General features: G+C 45.3%; 2 protein-coding genes across 4 annotated transcripts in view; one reads left to right on the plus strand and one right to left on the minus strand.

Annotated features, from left to right (window-relative positions):
• Positions 1-3,608, plus strand: part of ADCY6 (adenylate cyclase 6) — a 48,823-nt gene extending 45,215 nt beyond the window's left edge. For all 3 annotated transcript variants that reach the window (XM_081844331.1, XM_081844333.1, XM_081844332.1), the window contains one exon: positions 713-3,608. In XM_081844331.1, coding sequence (XP_081700457.1) covers positions 713-838 — 126 coding nt within the window. In that variant the 3' untranslated portion in view covers positions 839-3,608. The remainder of the gene's footprint in view (positions 1-712) is intronic.
• Positions 3,609-6,518: 2,910 nt separating this feature from the next.
• Positions 6,519-11,823, minus strand: SPMIP11 (sperm microtubule inner protein 11). The gene is made up of 4 exons (XM_081845493.1): positions 11,520-11,823; positions 10,585-10,722; positions 8,870-9,014; positions 6,519-6,699 (listed from the first exon to the last, which is right to left on the minus strand). The coding sequence occupies exons 1-4, from the start codon at positions 11,602-11,604 to the stop codon at positions 6,651-6,653; spliced, it is 417 nt and encodes a 138-aa protein (XP_081701619.1). The 5' UTR covers positions 11,605-11,823; the 3' UTR covers positions 6,519-6,650.
• Positions 11,824-13,173: the final 1,350 nt, after the last annotated feature.

The following is a 13,173-nucleotide window of genomic DNA, read 5'->3' on the forward strand; positions in this document are numbered from 1 at the left end:
GAACATCCGGACACAAAAGTTGTTGCGCTTTTCAGGCCATTTTCCGATGGCCGAATCCCAGCAATCTCCAGGGAATTCTTGATGTATGGCAACCCTACATGACTTATTAGCCCAACCTGAGATATTCCATGACAGGTATTTCAGAGGGGCTGCTATGGTTTTTCTGGGTGATTTAAACCCTGGATGATGTGGCAAAAGATTTGTTTCTATAGTATCTCTATGTCAGTTCCAGTGAATTTGCTGGATCTTTGCATTGCTTAAATGTGCACTAATTATGCCAGGCTTGGGCAGGGTGGGGGCTGCATTGGCTTCCTTGCTGTCCTCAGTCACAAACTGCTTGCTGTCAAAAACAGCAGGATTCACATCACCTGTTTGGCTTTATTCAGCAGTCTGGCTTTTCCCCTCTCACCAAGACAGGGCAAGAAGGCAGTTTTTGCTGATTGCAACTACCTTCTGCAGGCTCCTTTTACCATCCAAATTTTGCTCCAGAGGATTTGGGGACCCTTTGGAACAGTGCTGGGGGATGGGGAGATATGACTGCAAGATAAAGGGGAGAATTTGTGGAAATTGCCTCCCACTCCCATGTACAGAATCCTCTTCTGGAGCAACAGGCTTTCTGTGAGCAGAGGGACAAAATTGGAAACTCGTAATTCCACCTGCCCAGAACTGCGTGTTCCCTTTCCTCCTAACACTTGTTGTTCCCCTTCTCTAGGTGACAACTGACCTATATCAGGTATTGGCAGCCAAAGGTTATCAGCTGGAGTGTCGTGGGGTCATCAAGGTCAAGGGCAAAGGCGAAATGACCACGTATTTCCTGAATGGAGGCCCCACCAGTTAGCAAGAAAAGAGCCTTTGCTTAACAAAGGGACCCATTAAGCTGGGCTCAGTCAGGCACCATGGGGTTGATTGGTTCTCTGTTTTTCTCTCTTTGCTCTGGATTTTGGAACACACCCTCCTAAAAAGGGAAAAACCCCTACAGCTTCTGAAATGGGATCCTTGATAGTGTTGGAAACAGAAGAGATGTCAGGGGGGTCGCTTTACCCCATACAAGACTTATTTTTTATTTATTTGGAGCAAAGCCTAACTTGGAGTGCCTCCTTTTGGGCCCGTGTGGGTGCTATTTTGGGGTAAAGTTTGTTGTGAACCTTCTGCCGCTCTTGGGATCGACCAAAGGACCTGGTGAAGGGAGGTTGCAGTAGGGGTTAGAAGACCCCACCCCTCTCTATCTGTGGATCCAGAAAGCTGACATTTTTATTTTATTGTTGAAGGGAGGCTATACCCTTTTCTTTCTGCCCCGCCTCCACCCTGAAGCATTGCTCGGATGTTTTTTGAGCGGGGCTCCATTTTCCTCATGGCGCCATTTTGCTGAGACTTTCCAGAAGCGCAGCAATGGCACTTTTCTCTTGGGGGAGGTGACTTTCCCCCAGTGCGTTTTGTTGGTCACATCTCTCAGCAAACACCCACTCTGTCTTTTTGTTCCTGTGTGTGTGTGTGTGTGTGTGTGTGTGTGTGCCTTTCTCTCACACACATAACACGCTCTCACAAACTCACTGTGATGTTTGGGAATATCTCTCTCTCTCTCTCTCTCTCTCTCTCTCTCTGTCTGTCTCTCTGAGGGATTGTCATTTGGGGTACAGTTCTTATTTGCCAAATTGCTATGTCTGGTTGGAATGAAGGGGAGTGATGACAAGCACTTGGGGTGCTTTGGGGGGGGGGAAATGGGACGGTGGCTGGGGGTTGTGGTTTTGATGCCAAAGAGACGGGAAGGAAACAGGCCTTCTTTCCCCTGCCTCCCCCGCCACTCCATCTCCTGTAATAGCCAGGGAATGAGGTTTTGCTGCCCTGTGGAGATGCAAACCTGCCTTAGGTGCCTGAAGTAAAAGGGACTGGTTGTTTTGTCTGCAGCCCTCCCCTTCCACCTTTCTGCAGAAGGGAGCTTCTTCCCTACTCACTTGGGACCCCAAAATAAAAAAGTAGAAATTATTTAACAGGAGCTGGAATTGGCAGACAGAGCAAGCTCCTTCCTTCTAGCCCACTCTCATGGATCTTTTGCTATTAAGTGCCATGTCTCTTCTCCACTCATCCTGCCCCCTGTTTTATCCATCTTTAGGTTGGTCAAGTTGGTTCAACTGACCTTGATTTTGGGGGGTGTTAGGGTATTTTCCCGTCTTTCTCATACATATTATATATGTAGCTCCAGAAAAATAATAACGTACCCGCCCCCCCTTCTTCTCTTTATCCCAGATGTTGGAAGGCTTGAGGGTGGGTGGGTGTGCTTATCCTAAGCAAAATGGACTTCCACAAATTTGGGGTCTGGCTGCCCTAGTGAATGTTTGCTCTGACCCTCCTGATTGGCAGGAAATACAGTAGATGACAAAATCAGCAAAGTGAGAGCTCTGTGTTAATTGCCGGATTTAAGTTGGCGAGAAGATGGCACTGAGGTGGAAGAGGAGAAGACCCTGGACTCCTTTTATTTTTATTAGCCTAGGTGGGTGGGAAGGGGGATCTATTTGCACCAAAGTACTAACTGGTCATAGGAACTTCAGAAACCATGTGTAAAAAGGATTTGAAAGAGAGCTCACTGTTGAGTGGTGAAAGTGTGTTGAAAAGAAGTACGTGTCTGCTTGGTGTAGAAGGGCAGGTCCATGTGGTCAGTAGCTGGCGTGGCTGGCCAATGGCACAGTTATTGAGCACTTGCTATTTCCCAGGTCGATGGAGTTGTGGCTGCCATTTTGAAATGCTCCATCTACTTCTCTAGCCCCTGTAGGGGCACCTTGGATAGTGCAGGCATGCTGCCTGCTTACATTCTGCCTGTTTCCTCTATAATTTTCCCATTTTATGCAGTGGGTGCAATTCCCCCTTTGGAGGAACCACCTTTGGCCTATTTTCACTTGACCCTGTTCCAAGGAGTCTTTTATCTGCAGCTGTGGACTGAATTGGTTGCAAGCATGTGTATGGGTATGTCCCACCCACTACCATAGTTTGGGTCTTGTCCCTCTCATATCTGATGTTGGCAAGTTACAGTCCCCCTTTCCACCTTTTGTTACATAGGATTCCAGTACTGAACCAGATTCCTTGGAAACAAGGTTTATTTTGCTCAACTCTTTGTCACAAGTGACACCTAAATTGGGGAACATCTAAGCCATGGGGAAGCAAGGTAGCTTTGTGAAATCTCTATTCCATTGAAGAGGATGGATAAAGTGGAAAACAACTATTTTTAATTGAAAAAAATGAGCCTTTTAAAGAAGAAGGGAAAGAAGTTGAAGATTATTCTTTTTTAGTTTACTTTATGGTTTAAAAAGCTCTAATATTCCTTAAATTTTTTAAAAAGAAAAGATTATTTTTAATGGACAACTGTCATTGTGCATAGCCTATGAGTTATTTATGCTCACCATGGGGAAGACTATGTAGGAGGAGAGAGTGAGCTGTAAAAAAAGACAAAACTAACCCAGATCTCCCCACTCCCTCTAGGGCTACTGCGAAAATGGCTCAGTTGTGTTCCTTGGGCGAGGTGTATGAGCAGAGTGGGCAATATGGCACTTATTTGGTACTTTTTTTCTTTTTGTGTGTGTATATATAAATTATATATTAAAGATCACTTTCTATTACATTGTTTCCTTCTTTCTCTTCTCCCTTCCCAGTGCCATAAACTTGAATATACTACCTCTCTTCTTCCCTGGGCAACTTCCTCCCAACCCCAGTTGCTCAGTGCACAAATACATGGAATATAGGGAGATGGAAACTTGTGAGAACTGTGAATGTTAGGGCTATCATACAGTTAGGAAATTCTATTCTGCAATCCTCAACACAATTACCTGGGTGTAAGCCCCGTTGAACCCAGTGGGACTTGACCACTGAGCACACTTGCATGAGATTTCACTATTGTACAATTGAATCACATGGGTTTTTATTTGATTTTAAACTGCATGCCATCTGTGTATGAATAAAGATGCTTTTGAAGAAAACACCTCACTAATTTTTAGATGATGCACCTCTCAAGACAGTACCTGTGAACAACAGTTCTTGAATTTTTAAATCTGATATAGATGGATATCAGCACCTGATTGATTCAGGCTAAAGACATTTGTTAAGTCAATTTGACTGTAATCATTGCAGCCCAAGCAGTTTGTGTACACTTACATGCCTATGCATTGGTATTTTGCAGGGTTTATCATCAATATACTAAAGCTTGTACATCCCTGATTAAATCTCCTTACATTATTTCAGGCATTAAGGAACAACTATCACTGTGAAGAACCCAAAGTGTAATGTTCTTGGTATAAGCTTTCGTGTGCATGCACAATTCTTCAGGTATCTGAAGACGTGTGCATGCGCATGAAAGCTTATACCAAAAACAGAGAATTCAGAAACACGTTACATATTTTACACACATCACTGCCAACAGTATATAGGATAATGCCCAAGGTATTGGGATCATCTAATCATTATAGAAAGGTGAGCTGCCACAGGGTGGTGTAGAACAGGGATTGTCAGCCTTTTTAGTCCCAGGAACCACATTTAGAGCCATAGAATTTGAGAGTTTGAAGGGACCACAAGGGTCATCTAGCCCAACCCTCTGCAATGCAGGAATCTTTCTGCCCAAAGTGGGGCTTGAACCCATGACCCTGAGATGGAGAGTCTCATGCTTAACCCAAACATGCATTTGGGAACCCATTTCTTAAATTTTACCATATAATTGCATGAAGGTAGTGCTCCTGTTGTGACCCACTTTGGATCAGGCTGTGACCCACTGGTACTGCAGACCAGTACTGCAGAGGGTTTGCATGCTGGAACTTTGGCTAGGCTGTAGTAGCTGCTTCCCAGTAGTGATGAATGGAAGTGAGAGCTGGACCATCAAGAAGGCTGATCGCCAAAGAATTGATGCTTTTGAATTATGGTGCTGGAGGAGACTCTTGAGAGTCCCATGGACTGCAAGAAGATCAAACCTCTCCATTCTGAAGGAAATCAGCCCTGAGTGCTCACTGGAAGGACAGGTCCTGAAGCTGAGGCTCCAAGACTTTGGCCACCTCGTGAGAAGAGAAGACTCCCTGGAAAAGACCCTGATGTTGGGAAAGATTGGGGGAACAAGGAGAAGGGGACGACAGAGGACAAGATGGCTGGACAGTGTTCTCGAAGCTAGCAGCAAGAGTTTGACCAAACTGCGGGAGGCAGTGAAAGACAGGAGGGCCTGGCGTGCTCTGGTCCAGGGGGTCACAAAGAGTCGGACACGACTAAACAACTAAACAACAACAACAAAGTAGCTGCTAAGATGACCTGCATTTATACCATATGACTGCAATTCTATATATAGTTAAGTGACAGTAACTTTCCTTAAGCTCAATAGGTCATACATTTAAACTCCTTGCACAAAGCAGAAACCTGTAAGAAAAGCCTGTTGGATCTGGCCAGTGGCTCATCTAGAAAAGTGTCCTGTTCTTACAGTGGCAAACTAGACCCCCATCAAAGAAAAGTGTGTCTCCAGTCTCTCCTTGACTGTTCTCCTCTGACTTCATCTATGCTAAGCTAGTAAAACAATAGTAAAACCTGAAAGCCGCCTCATCACCTTAGTGATCACCCTTGCTAGAGCACAGAAGGGTGGGTTGGTTTGGTGGTTGTGTGCAAGCATCTCTAAAGCTTGCTTTTAAGTTTCCTAGAGGGAAGTGGATTGGGAAGCAGGAAATTTATGAAAAAACAGAGTTGTTCAATTTCTCTGTTAAGGTGGTTGAGAAATGCAGGTGGGGGGGGGGGAGAGTAAGAGGACAGCACTAGTCTGCCTGCAGGCCCTGCCTTTATCAATTTGGGTCCTTCTAGCATTGATTTTCCTCCCCTTTCCTGAAGCACTGCTATAGTGACAGGTAAAGTTATTGTAATGGAAAATGCAAGGGAGAACTGGGGTGGAGATAATCTATTTTGAAGTTCAATAATGCTGCCCATAAACATTTTATTCTGCTTTAGAACATCAGGCATGGGAAACTCAGCCCTCCAGATGTTCTGGGACTACAATTCCCATCACCCCTGACCGCTGGTGCTGTTAGCTAGGGGTGATGGGAGTTGCAGTCCAGTCCCAAAACATCTGGAGGGCTGAGTTTGCCCTTGCCTGTATGGCATATGTCATCCATTTGTCCCTGGATGAAACATGTACTGTATTGGTCAAATGTAGACATAACACATGCTCAGGTGCACACATTTGCCAGCATCTACTTAAATCACAGCGAGCTTTGATATTGAAATGTCAGGAACAATCCTCATTCCTGTACTAATTCTTAAAAGAAGAAGCAGGGAGTGCATAGATATAGCACAAGATAAAAGGCCATAGACCAGCCTTCACCAGCTGTGGACTCCCCAGATGTTCTGGAGCACAACTCACATCATCCTTGACCATTGAACATGTTAGCTGGGTTGATGGGATTTGGCGTCCCAACAACACTTAGAAGCCACAGGTTTCTCACTTGTAATTTATATCCACCCACTTTCTTTTCCCATTTTTTTGCGGGCAAAAAACCCCCAAACACAGATGATTGTACTGATTTCCTATTTATTTGTAGAATAAATAGGTCTAAAACATGGGAGCCGGTTATTGCCAATGAGCTCTCACTGACACAGTGGTGCTGCCATGCGCCTCAGGTTCCTATTATGGTTCCAAATGGTTCTCAAAACATGCTGAAGAGGCGGTCGCTCGCTATCATGCTGTCAACAAATCTACAATAAACAAAGAAAACATTTTAAATTGCTGTTCCATTGTCTCGTGGGGTACTGTTTCAGCTGCCAGGACCTTATTTATCTATTGTTAAATTTACCGGTATATCCCTACCATTCCTCCCAAAGGAGCCCAGGGTGGCAAACAATTGACAAAGCTATAAAAACAAACATCTTTAAAGCCATTTCGAAATAGGTGCAGACTGGGAAAGACCTCAACTTTAAAAGGCTTGTTGAAAGAGGAAGGTCTTCAAAGCACACACAGAGGAATCCTAGGAACTGTATTTTGTTAAGGGTACTGGAAACTAGCTCTGTGGGCAGCAAACAGCAGTTCCTTGGGGAGAAAGGTTCAGTGTTTGAGAAGCACATCTTAGCACAGGGTTGGGGGACCTTTTTCCAGCCAGGGACCACATTGCCTTATGGGGGGGGGCAGTGGGCCAAATGAGTGGGTAAGAGGCAAAGCTGGCACAGCAACACATATTACTCTTAACCTTTGTACAGTAGCCTATATTCCAGCCACACAAAGGTCAAAGGTTTCCACACACCCGCAGCCATTCCTCCATCTGCCCTCCAGGCAAGCAAAAGCATGGATCTCTTAGACAATACAAAGGGTGCTTGGATCCAGTTAAAGCAGCCACCCAAAATCTCCTCTGTACATCTGCACAATGATACCTAATGGGAGGAGGTGCAAGCTGTTGTGTCATGGCATTCAGAATTACACCTCCCTAAACACACACACACACACACACACACAAACCCACCACAAGCAGCAGTCAATGAAATGGTGCTGGGAAAACTCCCAACTGCAATGGCATTGTCTTTTGCGAGTAAAAGGAGATGTTGGGCGGCTGCTTTTGGAAGGTGGCAGGAATCATGCAACCCCCTCGGTGCAAACCCAGACCATGCATTTAAAGCACATTTTTCTCCAAAGAACCCTGGGAACTGTAGTTTGCTAAGGTGCTGAGAATTATAGTTCCGTGGATTCTTTGGGTGAAGCTATGTGATAAAATGTAATTTGTATGGGGTGGATTTGGCCATGATGTCTGCTGTACACATAACAATTAATGGATAAGAGGGAATAATAATAATAATATAATAATAATAATAATAATAATTTATTATTTATACCCCGCCCATCTGGCTGGGCCTCCCCAGCCACTCTGGGCGGCTTCCATAGAAAGCAAAAATACAGTAAAATATTACACGTTAAAAACTTCCCTGAACAGGGCTGCCTTAAGATGTCTTCTGAATGTCAGGTAGTTGTTTATCGCTTTGACATCTGCTGGAAGGGCGTTCCACAGGGCGGGCGCCACTACCGAGAAGGCCCTCTGCCTGGTTCCCTGTAGCTTTGCTTCTCGCAATGAGGGAACTGCCAGAAGGCCCTCAGCGCTGGACCTCAGCGTCCGGGCAGAATGATGGGGGTGGAGACGCTCCTTCAGGTATACTGGACCAAGGCCGTTTAGGGCTTTAAAGGTCAGCACCAACACTTTGAATTGTGCTCGGAAACGTACTGGGAGCCAATGTAGGTCTTTCAAGACCGGTGTTATATGGTCTCGGCGGCCGCCCCCAGTCACCAGTCTAGCTGCCGCATTCTGGATTAGTTGTAGTTTCCGAGTCACCTTCAAAGGTAGCCCCACGTAGAGTGCATTGCAGTAGTCCAAGCGGGAGATAACCAGAGCATGCACCACTCTGGCGAGACAGTCCGCAGGCAGATAGGGTCTCAGCCTACGTAGCAGATGGAGCTGGTAAACAGCTGCCCTGGACACAGATTTGACCTGTGCCTCCATGGACAGCTGTGAGTCCAAAATGACTCCCGGGCTGCGCACCTGGTCCTTCAGGGGCACAGTTACCCCATTCAGGACCAGGGAATCCTCCACACCTGCCCGCCTCCTGTCCCCCAAAAACAGTACTTCTGTCTTGTCAGGATTCAACCTCAATCTGTTAGCCGCCATCCATCCTCCAACCGCCTCCAGACACTCACACAGGACCTTCACCGCCTTCACTGGTTCTGATTTGAAAGAGAGGTAGAGCTGGGGATCATCCGCATACTGATGAACACCCAGCCCAAACCTCCTGATGATCTCTCCCAGCGGCTGCATGTAAATGCTGAAAAGCACCCTGGCTGGGTGAAGTGGTGGTCGGGCTGATTCCCTGCTTCCCATTGTATGCTCACTTGGTCATAGAGCTCCGTAGCTGGGGATGCCTTTGCACCCTTATCCAAGGGATGGCATCTTCTGGCTTGACTGACCAGTTCTTAGGCAGCCACCAGCCAATCTCTTGTCCACAGGTCATTGGTTCCCTGTACTCTTCATTTGGGTCTAGAAAAAAGAGACAGAGAGCTTGGGCTGTTAGAAAGGAGAAACCAAAAGCTGTCTGGAGGAGGTGTGGGAGAGAAGGATCTTGGCTTTGGGCTGGCTGTCAACACTTGCTAAAAATCCACTGACTTGAGCAGGAGCTTGAGCAACAATGGAGGCTTGAGAAGATAGCTAATAATCTGTGGGTTTAAATTACCACTGTACATATTGAGTTCAGAAGCTCAACATGGGATCTGCCATTTTTGACTTATGGCCCCTTCCCTTCTAGAATTATCATATTTCCTGCTTGTCTTTTCCTCCCATTCCCCCAGAAACTAATAACTACTGTGTCCTTAATGCTCCTGAACCTGTTTGGTGCCCTGGTTTCAGCACTGCAGGTCTAGATGTTGTTGGACTTCAGATTACATCCTCGACTATTGGTCTTGCTGGCTAGGGATGATTGGAGTTATAAGTCCAATAACATCTGGAGGGCCACAGCTTCCCCATCGCTAGGTCAGCACAAAATGTGCTCACAGAGAAACAGGCAAGAGAAGCTGGAAAGCCAAGCTCCAATGACAGCTGACACAGGCACTTAGGAGACAAGTGGCTTCCCAAGATGTCCTGAGCCTTTTAGGAGGCAGTGGGAGGTGACTGGTTCCTCATTATCAGTTTCCTAGAGGTACTAGCCTGCTGTCCAGGAGGAGGAGGAAAGAAATCAGAGAAAGAGATCAAAACCCCAGGTACACAGGAAAAATTGCTTTTGATTATTAAACCCAACACATTTCAAATTACAGTGGTACCTTGGGTTACATACACTTCAGGTTACATACACTCCAGGTTACAAACTCCACTAACCCAGAAATATTGCTTCAGGTTGAGAACTTTGCTTCAGGATGAGAACAGAAATTGTGCTCCGGCGGCACGGCAGCAGCAGGAGGCCCCATTAGCTAAAGTGGTGCTTCAAATTAAGAACAGTTTCAGGTTAAGTACGAACCTCTGGAACGAATTAAGTACTTAACCCAAGGTATCACTGTACTGTTCTTCCTCAGGAGCACTCTTGAACATCACATTTCCACCTGGTTGTATACACAGTATAGCAAATTGGTTTGCATGTTCACTAAAAATTTGTGACAACAAACTTCCTTTTTACGTGGCCAAAGGTTTCCTCCCTGTCTTTCCCTGCTGTGTGGAAGGGCCAGCTGTCATGTTTGTGCAGCGAGTATGGAGGTGGCGCACCTGCCTGGAGCCCAACATCGTAGGAATAAGCAGAGCTCTGCTGGATCAGGCCAAAGGATCAGCTAGTCCAGCATCCTGTCCTCAGACTGGCCAACCAGATCTGTACAGGAAATCCTGCAAGGACATCCTCTTCAAAGAACCATGGGGCCTTCAACCCTCCTCCTTCCTCCAAACCTGCCTCTTAGATTTGCATGCATGCACACACACAGCTCCTGCCAACCCAGAGGTCAGTGCTCCTAGTCCTGGTCCCAGTGCTCTGACTCATAAGTATGGATGTCCCTCTACAGAATCCTAAAGGCTCCTTGTGCTTTTGCTGAAACCACTATTTAAACCCTGCCTCTGGTAATTATTTACCTACATTTTTTGAGCTTCATCTTTTTGATAGCCTCTCGATACTTCCTGCAGCTTCCCCTGTGTACTGTGCCATCATATCCACTTGGTCCTATGGGTGGCAGCTTTGGGTAGAAAAGTTCCAGTTTAGGGGCTGGTGTTCCCACTGAAGATGGACAGAAGAAGAAAGAAAACTAATGCAATTCTGGAATATAGCAAAACGGAAAGCAAATGGAACAAGAGGATTAGGGGAATAGAGTTCCCAAAATTATTTGGGCAAAGCCATGACTGTTTAAAGTGGTGTGATGCTGCTTGAAATGTGTTGAGCAGATGGGGCCTCAGCCAAATAAAGAAGTAATGAAATTAGGGACAAAAATGGTCATGTTGGAAACAGGAGAATTTCCTCGTGTCCAGGGAATTAAGTCCAATCTAGATCCCAGATGTACCACTTCAGATTGCAGCTGGAAGACAACATGGATGAAAAATATCTCACTAATATACAAACAATCTCTAGGCATAAAACTAGCACACTGAGGGAGAAAGGCTTAAACCATTCTCTCTGATGTGGACCAGTGCATGATTCTCGCCTTTGAAAGACTGTGGGATGGCCATCAACCCTTCAATTTCAGAAAGGGATTGAATAGACAAAACCAGGAACCTCCTGTACAGTAGGGGTGATGTGTATGAACAGCACACAAAGAGCTTATCTGTGCAACTGCTCTGTATCAGTTTTCTACCATCTTCAGTCATGGTTTCCCGGCAAGAATCCTGGCAATAGTAGTTTAGTGACAGTGGTGGGAATTCCATTAAAGACCCACAGCCTTCCTCAGAGCACTGCCATTCCCAGGGTTCCGAGATGAAGGAATGACAGTTAAGACTTTTGTGCGTACAGAGCAATCACCACTGGTGAATCCCAGGAAGCGCTTTGTTTTTCAGTGAAGTGTTCTTGGATAATTTCCTTACCTGGTACTTCATACTTTGGTAATTCTAGTTTTCTGTCCCGAAAGGGGTCTTGATATCCCATAAAAGTTAATCCAAAGAAAGACATTTCCTGCACCTAATTTGCTGTAGGTTCAACTGACTCCACAACTTCCCAACTGCAGCCTTCTGCCTTCAGCCTTCTAAAGCATGTTTGCTATGTTACCATGGAGATGTGCAGCTCGGCCCTGTCTCTTGGGAGTTTCTTAAGCAATGAAAACTTGAGTGTGTGAAAGGGCAATTGTGATACCTTGAGAAAAATGTACTGAGGTTTGGTTTGAGGAGGTATCTAGAAAGGAAAAGGGGAGAAGTGACCCTTAACCTTGTGTTTTTTCCAGCTTTATGACTTCATTAATTTGTATTTATTTGCATGTGATTCCCAGTGATGAAATAAGTATTTAACCAGATGGCTGTATTTTCTCCTCTAGGGAGATCTGGCACTCACTGCAGCTTTTAGTGTTGTCTCTAGTAGATGTGAGCCAAACGGTCTTCTTGAAATGCCAGCCATGAAGAGTGGTTCACTCAGTGGAGTGCTCTGAGTAAAGATAGATAAGTGTGTGCTGTGTGTCAGCCTTGTTTCCGACTCTAATAGGCAAATATTTGGCACCTCCAAAACTCAGGCATGATCGTCCCACTGAGGTGTTTCTTACCTCATCTTTATACACTTTTAGGGGGAAGGTGAAGAAACTACCTCTTTTGCTAAGCTTTTGTACTGAAGAGGTGTAGTCTGTCTGAAGTTAGTTTTATAATCTACTCTCAGCTATTTTATTTTAGTTTGTTGTGTTTATTTAGTATTTCCAATTTAACCAGCATTTTATTGGTGTAATACATTGTCACGACAATGCTCTCCTGCACTGCAATTCTAACAAGTAGAACATTCAGACAGTAGAACAATTAGAAATAAGTTTATATACAGATATTTTTATTCATTCAGTTTATGAATCCGCATAAAACACACTGAAGCAATTTAACAATAAAAAACATCAACAACAAATGCATATTTAAAAGCAATTTCCAATCCAGTACAGACTGGAATAAAAAAATTACCCACTTAAAGGTAAAGGTAAATGACCCATGGACGGTTACCAGTAAGTCCAGTCAAAGGCAACTACAGGGTTGCAGTGCTCATCTCGCTTTCAGGCCGAGGGAGCTGGTGTTTGTCCACAGACAGCTTTCCGGATCATGTGGCCAGCATGACTAAACCTCTTCTGGCTCAATGGAGCACCGTGATGGAAACCAGAGCACACGGAAACACCGTTTACCTTCCTGCCCACAGCGGTACCTATTTATCTACTTGCACTGGCGTACTTTTGAACTGCTAGGTTGGCAGGAGCAGGGACAGAGCAACGGGAGCTCACCCCGTCACGGGGATTCAAACCACCGACATTCTGATCAGCAAACCCAAGAGGTTCAGTGGTTTAGACCACACCACCACCCTATTCACTTAAAATACTTGTTAGGAAGGAAAAGCCTATTAAAGGTGCAGAATACAGACAGCACTTGTTATTTAACACAAGTTCCAAATGGCAGATGTCTCCACACTAAAGGTCCAATTCTGACATTGTGTAGACCAAACCTCCCGACTGGGTGATGATGTGCTGGATGCTGTTGTAAACAAAAATTGCCCTTTTCCCTTATG

The sequence above is a fragment of the Podarcis erhardii genome (assembly GCF_964252035.2).
Source record: "Podarcis erhardii genome assembly, chromosome: 2".
Lineage (NCBI taxonomy): Eukaryota > Metazoa > Chordata > Lepidosauria > Squamata > Lacertidae > Podarcis > Podarcis erhardii.